We start from the raw sequence: 15,400 nt of genomic DNA on the forward strand, positions 1-15,400 counted from the left end.
ACAAAGCGAGCACCGTGATGTCGTTGAGATGAAGAGGCAGTTTGAGTAGGTGAATGTTCCAGAGGTTAAAACTTGAGACCTGCACGGGGGATTTCACTATGCAAGCATTTCAATGAATGTGCATTGAATGAATGTGTCAAGAGAGATGGTAATGCGTGATGTCTTCTCTACTGCAAAAAGCTTTAGGAACAACGGACAAAAAGACGGTGACAAGCACATGCGCTAATTTCTGATGTTCGGACACACATATATAAGGGTAATCATAAGTTTGCACCCCTCAGTGTCCACAAATCAGCACATGCGGCCGAAATAGCCAAGGTTGATCAACAGTGTACGGGTGGGCCATCTGTTGCCTGCTCTAAGTAAGCGACTGTGTTATCTAGGTGTTGCATGTGAGGGCAATGGTGAGATACTTCGTATGTGTTTTAACTATTGAACGTAACTGATATGCTTTCATCTTGCTATAAATATCTGTCGAAACAGTGGAAATTTAATTGGAAGTTAGTGCTTGTGCGTGTCGCATTCTTCTTGTTCCTAGTTTTGAAATCTTTTTTGTGCAAAAGAAGAAATCAAGCATTTTGGGTAGGTCTTTAATGTTCTCAGTTCAGTTCAGTTCAGTTCAGTTTATTCAATCATTCAAAATACAAAATTCGTAGAGTGTAGTATGCAGACGAGGGTCCCAAAGTCAAGCGACTGCAGGGGGACCCTCGGTTTTGAAATTGAACACTCGAAGTATGCGTACCTAGATTTAGGTGCATATTAAAGCTCTTCAGTGGGTTCCAAATAATAAAAAATGAAACACCATTTATTTCAGCTACTCTCAATTCTTGAAGACATTGCTGAGATGAGTGGGTACTCGTAGATTGTACAGGGTTATATTTATTTATGTATTTGGACATACTGCAGCCCTAATGCAGGGCTATAGCAGGAGTGGATGAGATATACAAAACTAATACAAACAGAGCAACAATAATAAAACAACAATAAAACTGAAATACATTACAGCAATACATAAGAAAACATCACTATGGTATTGCAAGCACGATCTTTACCTATTTTCTAAATGGGCAATAGTGGCATCAATGAAATTTTATTATGATAGTGAATGAGTACTGCCCGGTAGAGAATTCCAGAGGTCTATAGTACGTGGGAAAAAACTAAATTTGGATGTGTTAGTACGAGCACATAATGTTCAAGATGTGGGAGCTGCGGGTGCAAGATTTTTCCATAATTTCGATGTAGTTACCACCAAAGATGCCAGGAGAGGAGTTGATGACTGTATATAATAGTTTTAAAGATTCTATGCAATAACGAGAATGTAATGGTACCATGTTCAGTGATTGCAGAGCCTGTGTTGGTGTGAAGTTGTGGCTGTAGTTACGGCATATGAAGCGGATGGCCTTACGTTGAACGCTATCAAGGATTTTTAGGTCACCTTGTTTGTGAGGGTACCGAACAACAGATGCGTATTCTAGAATAGGGTGAATCAACGTTTTATACAAAAGTAATTTGGTATCACGGGGGGATTTAGCCAAAGTATGGCGCAAATAACCTATCTTTTTAAGAGCTTTCCGCTGATATATTCAATGTGGTTGGTCCAGGAAAGATTTTTTGTCAGAATCACACCCAAATATTTATAATGTGAGACTCTTTTAAGTTGTATAACATCCAAGTAATAATCAAACGAAAACAGATTCTGTGCATTGGTAAATGACATGACGACTGTTTTAATGCAATTGACGTTGATCTGCCATGTTTCACACCAAGAGCTGAAAGAAATGAGCGATTGTGAAAGACGGTGATGATCTTCTGCAGAATTAATGGGTTCGTATAATACACAATCATCAGCATAAAGTCTTATTTTAGATGAGGTGCAGTGAGGTAAATCATTAATATATATAAGGAATAATAATGGGCCTAGTACAGATCCCTGAGGAACACCTGACGTGACGTCAACAAGGGATGAATCCACTGAGTTGAAGGAAACAAATTGTGAGCGATAATGAAGGAAACTGGCGATCCAAGAAACAAGACGGGAATATTTGAGTATGGTATCTAATTTCACTAGCAACTTAGAATGAAGAACAGAGTCTAGAGCTTTAGAGAAGTCAATGAAAATGGCATCTATTTGATTTCCTATGTCTAGGTTAAAGGCGTTGTCATGAACAAAATCGACTAATTGTGTAACCGTGCTGTAGCCTCGACGGAAACCATGCTGAGCAGACTTTAGAATTTCATTGGAGTCGAGGAATTCAATGATACCCTTGTGAATAATGTGTTCCAACATCTTGCATGACTGTGGTGTGAGAGATATTGGCCTGTAATTAGATAAGAGCTGTTTATCACCAGACTTACACAAAGGCAAAACTTTTGCTGTTTTCCATGAAGATGGTACTTCCCCACAGTCTAGGGATTTCCAGAAAATTACAGTGAGGTAACGAGCTGTCCATGCGGAGTATCTCACAAGAAAGGAATTCGGTATGCCACCAGAACCGGAACATTTCTTGGTGTCGAGATTCAAGATTAAGTTCAATACACCTTCAGTGCTTATTACAATACCACCTAGTTTATTGGTTTGTACGTCATGATTAAAAATTGGAACAACATGATATAAAGCAGCCGAAAGATGATCAGAGTCGCTGGTAACAGAGCTGGGAGGTGGTCCCATTTGGAGGCTGTCTCGAGCAGGAATAAATGAAAATGTCTGCCTGGCAATTCGGTACTTGTGTCCCATAAAGAAGGCGCTGTAGTGAAAAGGTCATTTCCAAATCTGGTTTAGTAAAATAAATTTCATGAAAAGAAATTACTGGCTGAGCTTCCTTTTCATTCACAGGTCTTGGAGTATCAAGGCTAGTTTTTGATGGTAGATACGCTTGACATGTCTTATAGCTGGATTGTGCTTTCAACATATAATACTCCACAATTCATCCTTCAATTTTATGTGCAAAGTTCTCCCTTTCACCCGTTTAGACTACATTGCAATTGTGCTGTCACATAGCACCTAGAAGTGATACTATGCGAAGAGTCATAATCCTTTTGAAGAAATGGGAGGCTTTTTCTGTTCTCATCCCACGTTTGCCGACTTTCCTAGTGTTTTGTTACAAGAGCAGTGCTTTTAATGTTTTGAAAGAATGCATTTTTGCTGCCAGTTTCATACTGCACAAAAATGATAGCTTAATTCAGTTTCATATCCTGAAAACCGATGCATACTGCTCTTTGCGCTATGTTACGGTTTGAGCTATGGCGTCATCGTCTTACGAAGTGCTTTGTTCCCTATTAGATAACGAATGTTAAAGAAGCAAACTTGTATAGTAAATTGAAATCTGGCACTTTTCCCAGCAGCAAGTTTTTGCTGTCTGCTTAGTGTGCTTTGCAGTAGCCACAGTAGCAGAGAATAAATAGCTACAGCAAGGTAAACAGGTGGTGGTAAAGTTGGAATTGATGCATACCTAAAATAATGCTTGAAACCGACCGAGACTCATGGAAAAAGTACAAGCGCTGTCTGACAGCCAACATTTAGCTTTTATACAGCACTCGTCCAGTGTATTTTTTTTTCTCTATGTCTTTCCATCCTTTTAGCGCTCGATTGATAAGTGTGAATATGTGATTTTATGACGCACTATAGCTGCAAATGCAGATTCAAGATGCAAATGGCACTTAGTGTTCACACGCTTTTCTTGGCGTTTGTGTATTATGCAGCAGTAATACAACTCCAAAAAACGGTAACAAGGAGATAGATGGAGGTTCGTGATGAAAAAAATTCGCAAATGGAAGTTCTGCACTCGAGCTGATGTTTGGACTCATATACTTTCTTTCTTCAAGGCTAAAGCTGATTTTGTTTCCGGCCTTGGAAGAAGACAAGTCTAGTTGTGAAAACGTCTGCTTGGTCAAACACGACCTGTTTACGGATTTTTTTTTTCATAGCACTATTCCTGGATTTCCTTGGCATGCATTGCTACTTCTGTCTGGAACACACATTACAACAGTGTAATTGTTCAGTCCGCGAGATCTTGCGCTGAACACTTGACCGAAGTCTCAAGAATTCTCTGTTCACCTGCGCAGATGGGTTTGGACATAGAAGAACTGGAGGAGCTCGAGGAAGATGCCGGTCTAGGCAATGGGGGCCTCGGTCGTCTGGCGGCCTGTTTCCTCGACTCCATGGCCACCCTGGGCCTGGCAGCCTACGGATACGGCATCCGTTACGAGTACGGTATCTTCAAGCAGAGGATCATGAATGGGGAGCAGGTGGGTGTCCCGGTGACTTCAGCGAACCGAGCTCAGTAATGCTGCATTGGCTTTAGAACGATTTATCGGGCATGTATATTTTGAGGCGCAAGGTGCGATGATGACGGACATAGGGCATGCTCATTGAATGCCATTTCCGACAATGCTCATTCAGAAGAGACCACTGTGCATGTCCCCTTCAGCTGAGGTGGCTATGTTTTTGCACAAAACTTGTATATGCTAGTTGCGTCAGCTTTGGAACCAAGACGGGAAAACAAGATACATTTCTCATCGGATGATTTGAACCCTATGAATGGTCGGTACGTCTTGAACTAAATGTGGTGTGAGGTATTTTTTCTCTTACTGAAATGAATGCATCTGAAAACTATTTCTGCACACATTTTGAGCCTACAATTTCGTTCTTTTTACGTAAAAAATGAAACATGTCTGAATGCAGAATAATAAAATATTTAATTGCATACTAATTGCAGTTAATTATTCAGATGCTCACAAACATATGCTTTTGTTTTTTTTCTTAGAATGTAATACTGAGTGCCTTGAAATAATGCTATGCGCATTGGACACATTTGCAGACATAATTTATGCCCGAAAGGAATATACACCACACGCTGTCACAGATCATGTACTCAATTAGAACAACTGTCTTGGCAATAATAAAATATGCCGATCAAGCACACTTTTAGCCTGCTTTGACGATTCTCTTCAATGATTAATCTGGCCAATATATTTTGCCCTCTTCCATAAAAATCAGAGGAGGTGCAAAAATTTGAATTACACTGGAAATGGCAGTCTGCAATGGTGGAGAATTAGGTATATGCTTAAAATTAAGCTGCTATGAATGTCACTTCTTTGATTTGAAGTTATGTCTAAGTGAATGGTAATTAGCATCAGAAAATTTTGAAGCTCATACGAATTCTAGCAGGATGTTATTAGTAGTGGAATGCAAGGCATTAGCAGTATGGTATGCCGAGTTTTGAAATTTTGCCATACTTAGATAAGCCTGTATATTATGCATTTAATCATTTCAAACTCGTGGTTGATCAGCTTGTAGATAATATGTGCACTTAACTAAAAGCATGGCTTCACAGCTGCATAGATTTTTTCCGTTTCGTGGCATAGCGGTACTAGGCTGCAGTGAAGGTGCCGTTTCAGGTGGGCTACGTTGGTTAAAATGCATCTATTATTTCATTTACAGTATTTCAGGAACCAAATTAGAGTTGAAGTGAATTTGAACTCTGTAATGTTCATTCGAATATCAGCACAGGACTACATTTATTAATACGCATGCCATGCATAAAATAACAGAGTGACATGAAAAATGAACAAATATTCAAAGCAGAGTGCTTCTCTGTCTGCTCATATGTGCAGAGCACTATACAAAATTTAAATTCGTACGACAAAAGTAGAGATGATTAAATTCTCTCCCCTTTTCTTTCCAAGCGTGAATCAAAAGAATGGGGTTGTGCATCGTAATGCATACACAGTCTCTGCATAGATTATTGATTAATTGATTGATATGTAGGGTTTAACATCCCAAAACCACCATATGATTATGAGAGACGCCGTAGTGGAGGGCTCCGGAAATTTCGACCATCTGGGGTTCTTTAACGTGCACCCAAATCTGAGCACACGAGCCTACAACATTTCCGCCTCCATCAGAAATGCAGCCGCCGCAGTCGGGATTCGATCCCGCGACCTGCGGGTCAGCAGCCGAGTACCTTAGCCACTAGACCACCGCGGTGGGGCTCCGCATAGATTAGTAGACAGCCCGTACTTCTAGCACGAAAGCGTTAAAGAGCTCATTCCGCAGAAATTCTAGTGTTAGCGTCTGTGTCAGCGTCGGTATTGTTGGTTGTGAACGGAAAACCATGATCTTGTGCGTGACTAGAAAATTGAGAAAGATGCAAATAAAACAAACAATAAAAAAAGTTCATGTGTGACTGAGGATCGCACCCGGGTCATTGGTGTGGCAAGCAAGTGTTCTACCACAGAGCCACGTGCCTGCTTGGAAATACAGTGAAAATAATTTCCTCAGCTTGGAAATGCAGTGAAAGTAACTTGCATGCTTTACAAACACACATGTCCTGTATGCATGCTTCACTATGCAACATGTAATATTGAAGTAGTAATGCACGGTACAAGCATATATTGTGATTGAGCATTATTGCGCCTTTTCTCTTAAAGCCACACAGTGGGTGTACAGCAAGATTTCACGTGCGCAACTGCCCGTGGTTTAAGGCATGCTGCTCATTACACAGAATGCAGCCCTATGCGAAAGCTTCACTGACACAAGTTACTTTGGACTCGTTACACACTAGGGACAGTACATTGCTATCGCATTCAACTCATAAAGGCCAATCTTAAGGGTCCCCCAATTTTTTTTATTAGTGCTGTGATATCATCACTTCATACTTTACATTGAAGCGAAGGAATAAAAACTGCTTCGCTCACTGGAGCCATGATGCTGGATCTAATCCAAAAGGGTTAGCTGCTAGCCCTACTTCATATAACATCCCAACTTGTTGCTCTCGCATTTATTACCCCACCCTTGTGGCAAAATTGTTATACCTTTTTGGGTCTTGTCGTAGTTGAAGTGTATGTGTATGGATGCATTACAGACCGAAGTTCCAGATGACTGGCTTCGCTTCGGCAACCCGTGGGAGAAGGCTCGACCGGAGTACATGATACCCGTCAACTTCTACGGTCGTGTGGAAAAGACTGACAAGGGCTACAAGTGGGTCGATACACAGGTCAGTGGCCGCGAGCGATTCAGTTAATGATGTCGAAAAATTTGTGTTGGGATACTGGCTACTTTTAAATATCCCGCTATATGGATAAGCGAAGCCTCTATAAAACCCCTCATAGTAATTAAGCAATTCAAGTCCATATATAGTTCAACCACCAATGGTTAATGGCAAAAATGTGTTTTTGATGCAGAAGTAATACGAATTTCTAAGCGTAAGACATAGGCTAGTTGGAAGCAATTGTATATTGTGAATTCTAGGCTTTCAGCATAAATATGCTTACAATATTGTCACTATAATTGAATCAGCAAATTTGCCATAGTTGTTCGTAGAATTGCATTAGCTGCACTTTGGCTATAATTGATCTTCCTCTCAAGTGCCACAATTTTTGTTAAATTGGCCCGCTGCTGGTGATTAAAAGCATTTGTGCTTTGATTGCATCTGTGTGAATTGGGAAGTACCTATTTGCCTGGCCTTGGAAAAGCTTTCTCAAGTGGTTGTGCGACAAGACCATTGTAAGTTTACGAACACATAATAGAAGTATGTTGAAAAGTTTTTCGTAAAATTGGCAAATAAATGCATTGCATGAGACATGTCTTGAATATGGACTAATTGCCTTGCGTTCAGTCTGTGCGTATAAATCTAGTGGATTAAACTCAGTGGTTTTACTTCGAGGAGCCTTCTAATGGCAGCAATTCTGCATATCCCCCTCACTACCCCTCGCCGTGCTTTTCTGTCATGAACTGCGCGCACAAATTTGCATGCTGAAATAATGCATCGAAACCGTAAGTACTAATGATGTTATGTTTCACATGTTTAAAGATCTTTAAAAATCTCTTTATTGCATACTGCAAGCTTCTGTGTACTTAATGCATTTTTATAAATGAAGCCGTTTGATCTTGATAATTAGTAGAGCGTTTACCTCTGTCACTTTTTTATTTTTTTCATCTTCAGCATACTTTGACGTACTACTAGATTGATACTTTCAAACTGTTCAAATGCGATTATTTTTGTTCCCTTGCTAGCATCTGTGCAAAAGCATTTCACACAGTTCGTCTACATTTTGTAAGTCGAACAATGCTCCCGGAAAAAATCGAGACATTTTCTTCTGTTTGTAGCAGAAAAAATAAAATACATTCAAGTAAATTTTCAGTGGCCAGAATTTTTACCCAAATGGGTGGCATTTTTGCCCTCTGCTCCTGTTCACAGACGTTGGTGTGAAATGACAAAATGGGCCTCTCTTTTCTATAGTCAGTAACAACCTAAGACAAATATAAAGCTCAGCCCACAGAACCACAGTGTGCCTGCCCTTCACCTATGAAAGAGCTGGGTTAGCTGGTTACGGCCTGAACCGCAAGTATACTTTTTGCCAGCTGATGTTAAACACACATGTTTAGAGGTGGAAGGTTTGTTGTTACAACCTAAACTATTAAATTTGGCTGACCAGCAGTGCCAGGAACCCAAACATAATTTGCCAGGACGTTTAAGTTTCCGAACCAAAAACAGCGACACAAACCTGTGTCGGTGGGGAAGGTAGGCAAACTGTTTGAAACACCGGACAATTGTCTGATTTCGCAAAAAACGAGTGATCACTATTGATAAGAACATTTATGCGAATTCTCTGTGAGAGGAACAGCGATAGCTGCGGATGGAGCTAGCATTTTTTCTTAGGTCGTCGCCGATTGCAGCCTTTCTTTAGTTTCGGTTAGAATTTTGCCCAACTCCTTTCAGCTCGTGTTCGCCATGCCGTACGACAACCCCATTCCTGGATTCCGCAACAACATCGTCAACACCATGAGGCTCTGGTCTTGCAAGTCACCTGTAACCTTCAACTTTCGCTTCTGTAAGTGTGGCCTACAGGATGATGAGATTAGATTGTTTTGTGGTTAGGTATATGCTATGTAGTAAAGTCTTGATGTAACAAAACTTCAACATAACAGAATTCTTTGCATAACAGAACAGTTCACTTTTCCCAACTTCATGTTCACATTTCAACCCTCACTATAATGAATTGTGTTATCCTTGATGTCAGTATAACTAAGCTTAAGTGCTGCTCCTGTGGAAAACTAAGACAATAAACTGAAACTTCTGCCGGGGCCACTTTTATGTGATTGAGTTTCAAGGGGTGTTTATGAGTACTTATATTACCACTGCTGTGGACCTGCTTTTTTTTTTTCGGGTGCATACTTAACATTTGGCAGATGCAAAGAAGACCTTGCTGGTGCAGCATCAAGCTGCGGTCACTAGATCTGCGACTAGTGACACTAAATGCAACCCAGTGTCTGCTATAACAATGCAATCAAAATTAAAGTTGCTGGGAACGGTCATAGGGGGCCACTTCCACACTTTAAACATGCGGCAAATCTTGGCAAATATTTTTTGTAGAACAAATTTTTCCTGACTCCTTGAAACAGCTCTCTATTGAGTATCTGGCATATTATTATGGCAATTATTACTGTTTAACATTGTCAAATTGCAAAGCTGACACTTTAATTTGATATTCGGCTTTCAAAGATTCTTTTCATAACATAACTTCAATGTAACTGTACCGTAATTACAAAGGGCATGCACTTTTTTCAAGTTTATCAGCCTAGTGCACTTTTTGAACAATACACGCACATTGGTTCGCGCAAAGGTCTGTCAAAAATCACTGTTTCCAAAACGGGCAAATTCAAATTGATTCTTAAAGTTAAGTGCCTGAACTAACTACTAGAAAGTGCTGGATGCACAAGAAATAAATTTAACATACCAAAATTGACGATCCAAAAGTGTCGATTACCGGTGATCGATTTGAATAGGCGTGGTAACGAAAGAGTTAAGCACCACCATACTAGTACTATGTCCGCACAATTGGACTACAGTTTTAAAGTTAATGTGTCAGTGTTAATAGGTCAATGCAAAGATATGATTTGGCATGATGTAGTGATTTATAGCCATTTGCAACTGCCACGAGTATATGCTGTTGCAGCGTAAGTTTAGTTGCTGTGACTTAGTTATCGCGCTTTTCTTTTTTCTGGTTTGAAAGAAAAAGGGAGAAAGTATCACTCTTTCAAAAAATATAGCATTTGTTGCTGAACTTAACAATGTTATTTTAAAAGGTTTGTGAGTGGAGGGTTGGATTGGTCTTTACTCTGCTTGATGTTTTGTATTTGTTTATTTATGTGTTGTGCTATCTTTTTTATTTCTGTACAACTGGTGTTGCACCTGAATCTGCGCAGTCAATGACGGAGAGTACATTCAGGCCGTCCTCGACCGGAACCTGGCAGAGAACATTTCCAGGGTGCTGTATCCAAACGACAATGTGAGTCTAGCAAACTTGTTGGCTGATGCAGGCACGTTAACCTTTTGATACACTTTGTACACCACTATGAACATCGTTCTTGCTATTCATGTCGACCAGTAGCCCAGAGAGAACGAGATGCTGGTCTGAATGAATTGAAACTTTCTGCGCAACACAGGTGTCATCATTTATCTTCATTTCGTATTGTACCATTACGCATGATCATTTTTCCAAAGGCGCTAACTTGTTCGATAACTCTGTCGATGTGCCGCTCTTTGTGCGTCGCATCAGAAGTGCAATTTTTCTTTGCTCAAAATGAACGCAAACGGAAATGAGTTTCCTCTATACTTGTAGCCTATGATTTGCTTCTATTTAAGAAAAACACGGACATCAGGGGATTCAGTAAAGAAGATACTTAATTATGATTGAATTAAAACTTACTGCTGTAAGATGCACGAAACAACGTATCATGACATTGTTTTTGTTGCATACAACACCAAGTGCCTTGAAATGATGTTGTGTAAATGATGTTGTGGGTGGGTGTGTGTGTGTGTGTGCGCGCGTGTGTGCTTACGCGCGTGTGTGTGCGTGCGTGCGTGCGTGCGTGGTGAGAGAGAGAGAGAGAGAGAAATTGTCATTCACAGGACTGGGATTGAAGCATCTGTAGCCATTGTGGTGCATGCATTCATAAAAGTATACTATACAGTTGGCTTGATAAATGGAACCTCAAGAGGACAGAAAAATATGTTTATTTAATAGGAAACCTACAGAGCAGAAATCTGGAGGCTTACAAAGAGGGTTCATCTTGAATTGAAAACGATGCAGCGAGCAATGGAAAGGGAAATCATAAGTGTAACCTTAAGAGACAAGAAGAGAGCAGAATGGATCGGGGAACAAACCGGGGTTAAGGATACTATAGTTCAAATCAAGAAGAAAAAATGGAGATGGGCCAGGCACATAGCGCGTAGGCAGGATAACCGCCGGTCATTAATGGCGACTGACTGGATTCCCAGAGAAGGAAAATTCACGAAAGGGACACAGAAAGTTAGGTGGACTGATGAGATTAAAAGCTCGCATGTGGCAGCAGAGAGCACAAAACTGGGGGGATTGGCAGATCATGGGGGAGGCCTTTGTCCTGCAGAGCGTGTATTCAGGCTGATGATGATGATAACTGTTTGCTGAGAAAGAAACAGGGGTACTCAATACAGGCACAAAACCAATCTGGTTAGAGGCACTTGTACCATTGAGGCAGCAGTTCTAATTTAGCGATTTCCATTACTGCGAGTGGTTTGAAAGGGTTGCTCAAAATAACTCATTCAGTTTCTCATCCGAGTTTGCATCCCAATCTATGCGTCCCCTCCTTCCTGCTGCAGATGTTTGAGGGCAAGGAGCTTCGGCTGAAGCAGGAGTACTTCATGGTGGCAGCGACACTGCACGACATACTCCGCCGCTACAAGTCGTCCAAGTTTGGCACGACCACCCCGGTGCGCATCTACATGGATGAGTTCCCCCAGAAGGTGGCCATCCAGCTCAACGACACGCACCCATCGCTGGCCATCCCCGAGCTCATCCGCATATTCGTCGACGAAGAGGGCCTCGACTTCGAGAAGGTGAATCCTTTATTCTTTTTTTAGTGGCAGGTGTACCGAATGACTGTTTCCTGACCACCCTGTCAAGAATCAAAGCGAATTGTTTGAAAAACCGCGATAAAAATTTTAATGTAAAAGGGACGGAGTGGTTTAAGCTAAAGGCTGTAAATGTAGAGCTGGCATTAGTGTGAATCATGAATTTGGATAGGAATCGTATAATTATTATATATTAGTACGAAAATTCAACAAATGTACGAAACTGATGGTTGTGGTTCAAGTAAAGTTGTATTTTAAGGCAAGAGCTTCCAATGCCTCATCAAACAAAAGTACACCATTGGCATCAACAACACACAACAATTGCAAAAAGAAAGTTGCATGTCACATATTCCAGCTGACTCACAATGTCAGAACATCACTGTAATATTGTGATGTCGTGATCATAATTTCACAATGAAGCCACATAAGATTTCGAATAAAAGGCAGTTCAGGGTAAGGCGCAAGCTGAAGAGGTGATAAATTCATGATCACAAGGTGTCGCTGGAGAGGATGTTTCAGCAAGCTGACTGTTCTTGAGAGCTTGTGGTTGCAGCATTGAAAACGAGTCCTTTTGTTGAAACTCCCGCAACACAAAGTGATCACTCATTTTTCACCTCCAAGAGATGACGTCATCACACGAAATCGTCGTTTGGTCAAAGGAGTGCTAATCTTAAAGGCACTCCGAAGCCTCATTAGGTGCAGAAACTCTCACGGAGATGGGAAGCGAGGGTCAATACATTGATTGAGCGGAAAAAAGTAGTTCGTAGTTGATTAGAGGTTTATCAATCAGAGTGCTTTAGGGTCGCTTTTTTTTATATGCAGTTTTTTTTTCACTATCCTTTTTTATTCCTTTCTGTTCGGGCATCGCAGTAATGTAGAGGAGAGTAGGCACGGGAAAGTACAATGTGAAATGCACAGTAAAAAAGAAAGTTGATAATATACCGTAAAATCCCAAGCAAGATCACCCCCCCCCCCCCTTCGGGAGATTTAAGGTATGCAGACTCTTCACCCCTTCCATCATTTTCTCTGTTCTACTTGCTGTTTTTATGTGCCCAACGAAATAAAAACAGTGAATGCATGCATATTCAATAAAGCGTATTCAATAAAGCGATATGCAAGTAGCAATATCATTAAAAGCACGAGCGTGCATTCTTTAGTCTTAGCAGCTCTTGTGCCACCATATTGTATTTTGATCCACAACTAAGCAAAGCCCCCCCCCCCCCCCCCCCCCCCTCCGAATGTAGTCAAATTATCTTTCACCGCAGGGGGGCATTTGCCTGGGATTCTGTGGATTCTAGGTAGTATATATAAAATCTATCTTTGGCAAGAAATATGTGCGCCATGTGATGTGAAACGTGAACATCAGTAAATGGTTACTAAGGCAACGTAGTAGAGTAATGTGAAAATGTGAGGGATCAGCTACTTGTGCAACATTAAAAAGACACTAAATTGAAGAACGATTTTTCTCATATTCATAGGTTGCTCTTTCACTACTTGAAAACGATTACGCTTTTCATGCCAAGTCGCTTGGTATGTGAGAAAACATGCGAAAAGAAAATTGTGGGCAGTAATGCCATCTTGAAATTCGCCACAACAAATGTCGTGATGTCGTAGATTTTGGTGGCGCTCACTAGGTTCCTTGTAAAGTATAATCGGTAAAAGTTAGGTATACCATCCTTCTGGGGGGCCATAGACTTAACATGAACCTATCATAAATTGCTTCTTTCTGCCAAGACTGTTGCACACTACATTAGTTTTGTGCATATTATTTGTCAGAACTACACTTCTGCTTTCTGTGTCCAGTTCCGTGATCATAGCCGTAATTCGTCCCCTCCATGAGATAACTATCAAGGCAGTATCATAACTTTCTGGAAATTTTGTTGATCCACTGTTGTCAAAAATACGAAAAATAGTTTGAAATCGATGACATCACGTGTGGCAATGCATGCATGAAAGTTGAGAGTGGCCCTTTGATCTTGATTTTCTCCTCTGTTGATAAACATGTGATGGTGAAATAAGTTACATATAAACTCGCAAAGTATCATTTATGAAACTAATTCATTACAATGTTGTAGCACTTTATTGTCCCTTTAAAGTGTTGATGGTTGCAATCAATAAAACCTTTTGGCAGACAAGACTCTAAATGTAGTTCATGCTGCGGGATTCACTTTGTCGTCTCCTTTTTTTTTGAATCCGTTAGGCTATGGAGCTGACGATCAAGACATGTGGCTACACAAACCACACTGTGTTGCCGGAGGCCCTGGAGCGCTGGACATGCTCCATGTTGAACAACATGCTTCCGCGTCACCTGCAGATCATCTACGAGATCAACTCCCGTTTCCTCGGCGTGAGTGTCATGTCGCTGAACTTCAATGTGCCAAAGTTGTGTACTTCTAATAGACTTGTGTGCCACAACTGCCTGTATTACTCTCACCACTCTGTGCCACCTATGCAGCCTTGAGATGGATCACGCCACCGCCGATGTCATGCTGTAATCTTGTAACGCACCGTCGTTTGTCTCTTCTTTTAATCTGATTATAAAATATATCACCTCACCAGAAGTTATCGCATAATCTACACCAGAGGTCTCACGATGTTTTGCATGATTACAATGCTAGGGCACCCTCCAACATCAAAGGGCTATGCACAACTGTCTAGGTGGAGTATACTTGGACATTGGACCTCTAAACTATGCATAGATAAAAAAATTATTATATCAATGCATGCATGCACCTTGTTCCTTTCAATTTTACTCATGTCAATAAATAATGAAATATGGAAGTAAAGACAGTGAACAAGGCTCCAAGTTATTCCATTCTTGCAATGAACGAACTTTTCACAGTGGGGACGATGCAGCCCTCCAGAAAGAAAAGTTCGGCAGATCCCACGCATTGTAGAAATGAGTTTGACGCTAAGCACTGAGCAAGTAACTGTATATACCGTCTTTTTTTTTTGCTTCGAAATGAGTGTTACGAGGTACATAAACACGTTTTTGTAAATGTGTGCACTTTGAGGGCCTGCCAGGCACGTAGACTACACTGGCATATAAATTGTAACTTATGGTCTGGCCTAATGTCAGCTCTCGCGTTAGAGCACAAACATCCATTTTATCGAAACTATAGGTGAACGTAGGTTACAGTGCAATGACATGAATATCATTCATTAGCGTATTCCGTGGTCGAGTAATGCTCAGAATAGCTTGCCAAGTCACACACTGCCCCTGAAGGTGTAAACGTCAGTGCGCAGCTGCAAATTTCTCACTGGTGTTTGGGCATACTTGAAGAAAACGAAACTTTCTTAGAGTTTTGAAAGTTCAGTTGTGCTCAGAAGACAGTGAATTTTTTAGGGGCCTAGTATACCAGTCAAGCATCAGTAATCCTAGTTGTAATCTCTATGCTGTGACATAACAGTTACAGTTGCAGACACCTAAAGTGAGTGTGCCCGCTAAACGCACATACTTGGGTTGCACTACAGCCACTGCCCAGAGGGCTCTGCTCGTACCAGAT

The 15,400-nt window shown here is 40.9% G+C and overlaps 1 protein-coding gene across 2 annotated transcripts in view; it reads left to right on the forward strand.

The window, feature by feature from the left end:
* Positions 1–15,400, forward strand: part of LOC119167235 (glycogen phosphorylase-like) — a 35,658-nt gene that overhangs the window by 6,135 nt on the left and 14,123 nt on the right. The window contains exons 1-7 of one of the 2 annotated variants that reach the window (XM_075866884.1): positions 82–148; positions 4,063–4,245; positions 6,864–6,995; positions 8,721–8,832; positions 10,208–10,290; positions 11,643–11,879; positions 14,095–14,241. In XM_075866884.1, coding sequence (XP_075722999.1) covers positions 128–148; positions 4,063–4,245; positions 6,864–6,995; positions 8,721–8,832; positions 10,208–10,290; positions 11,643–11,879; positions 14,095–14,241 — 915 coding nt within the window. In that variant the 5' untranslated portion in view covers positions 82–127. Of the gene's footprint in view, positions 1–81; positions 149–4,062; positions 4,246–6,863; positions 6,996–8,720; positions 8,833–10,207; positions 10,291–11,642; positions 11,880–14,094; positions 14,242–15,400 lie in introns of those variants that run through there. The other variant, XM_037418680.2, reaches the window with a different exon arrangement.

Source organism: Rhipicephalus microplus, chromosome 6 (genome assembly GCF_043290135.1).
Source record: "Rhipicephalus microplus isolate Deutch F79 chromosome 6, USDA_Rmic, whole genome shotgun sequence".
Lineage (NCBI taxonomy): Eukaryota > Metazoa > Arthropoda > Arachnida > Ixodida > Ixodidae > Rhipicephalus > Rhipicephalus microplus.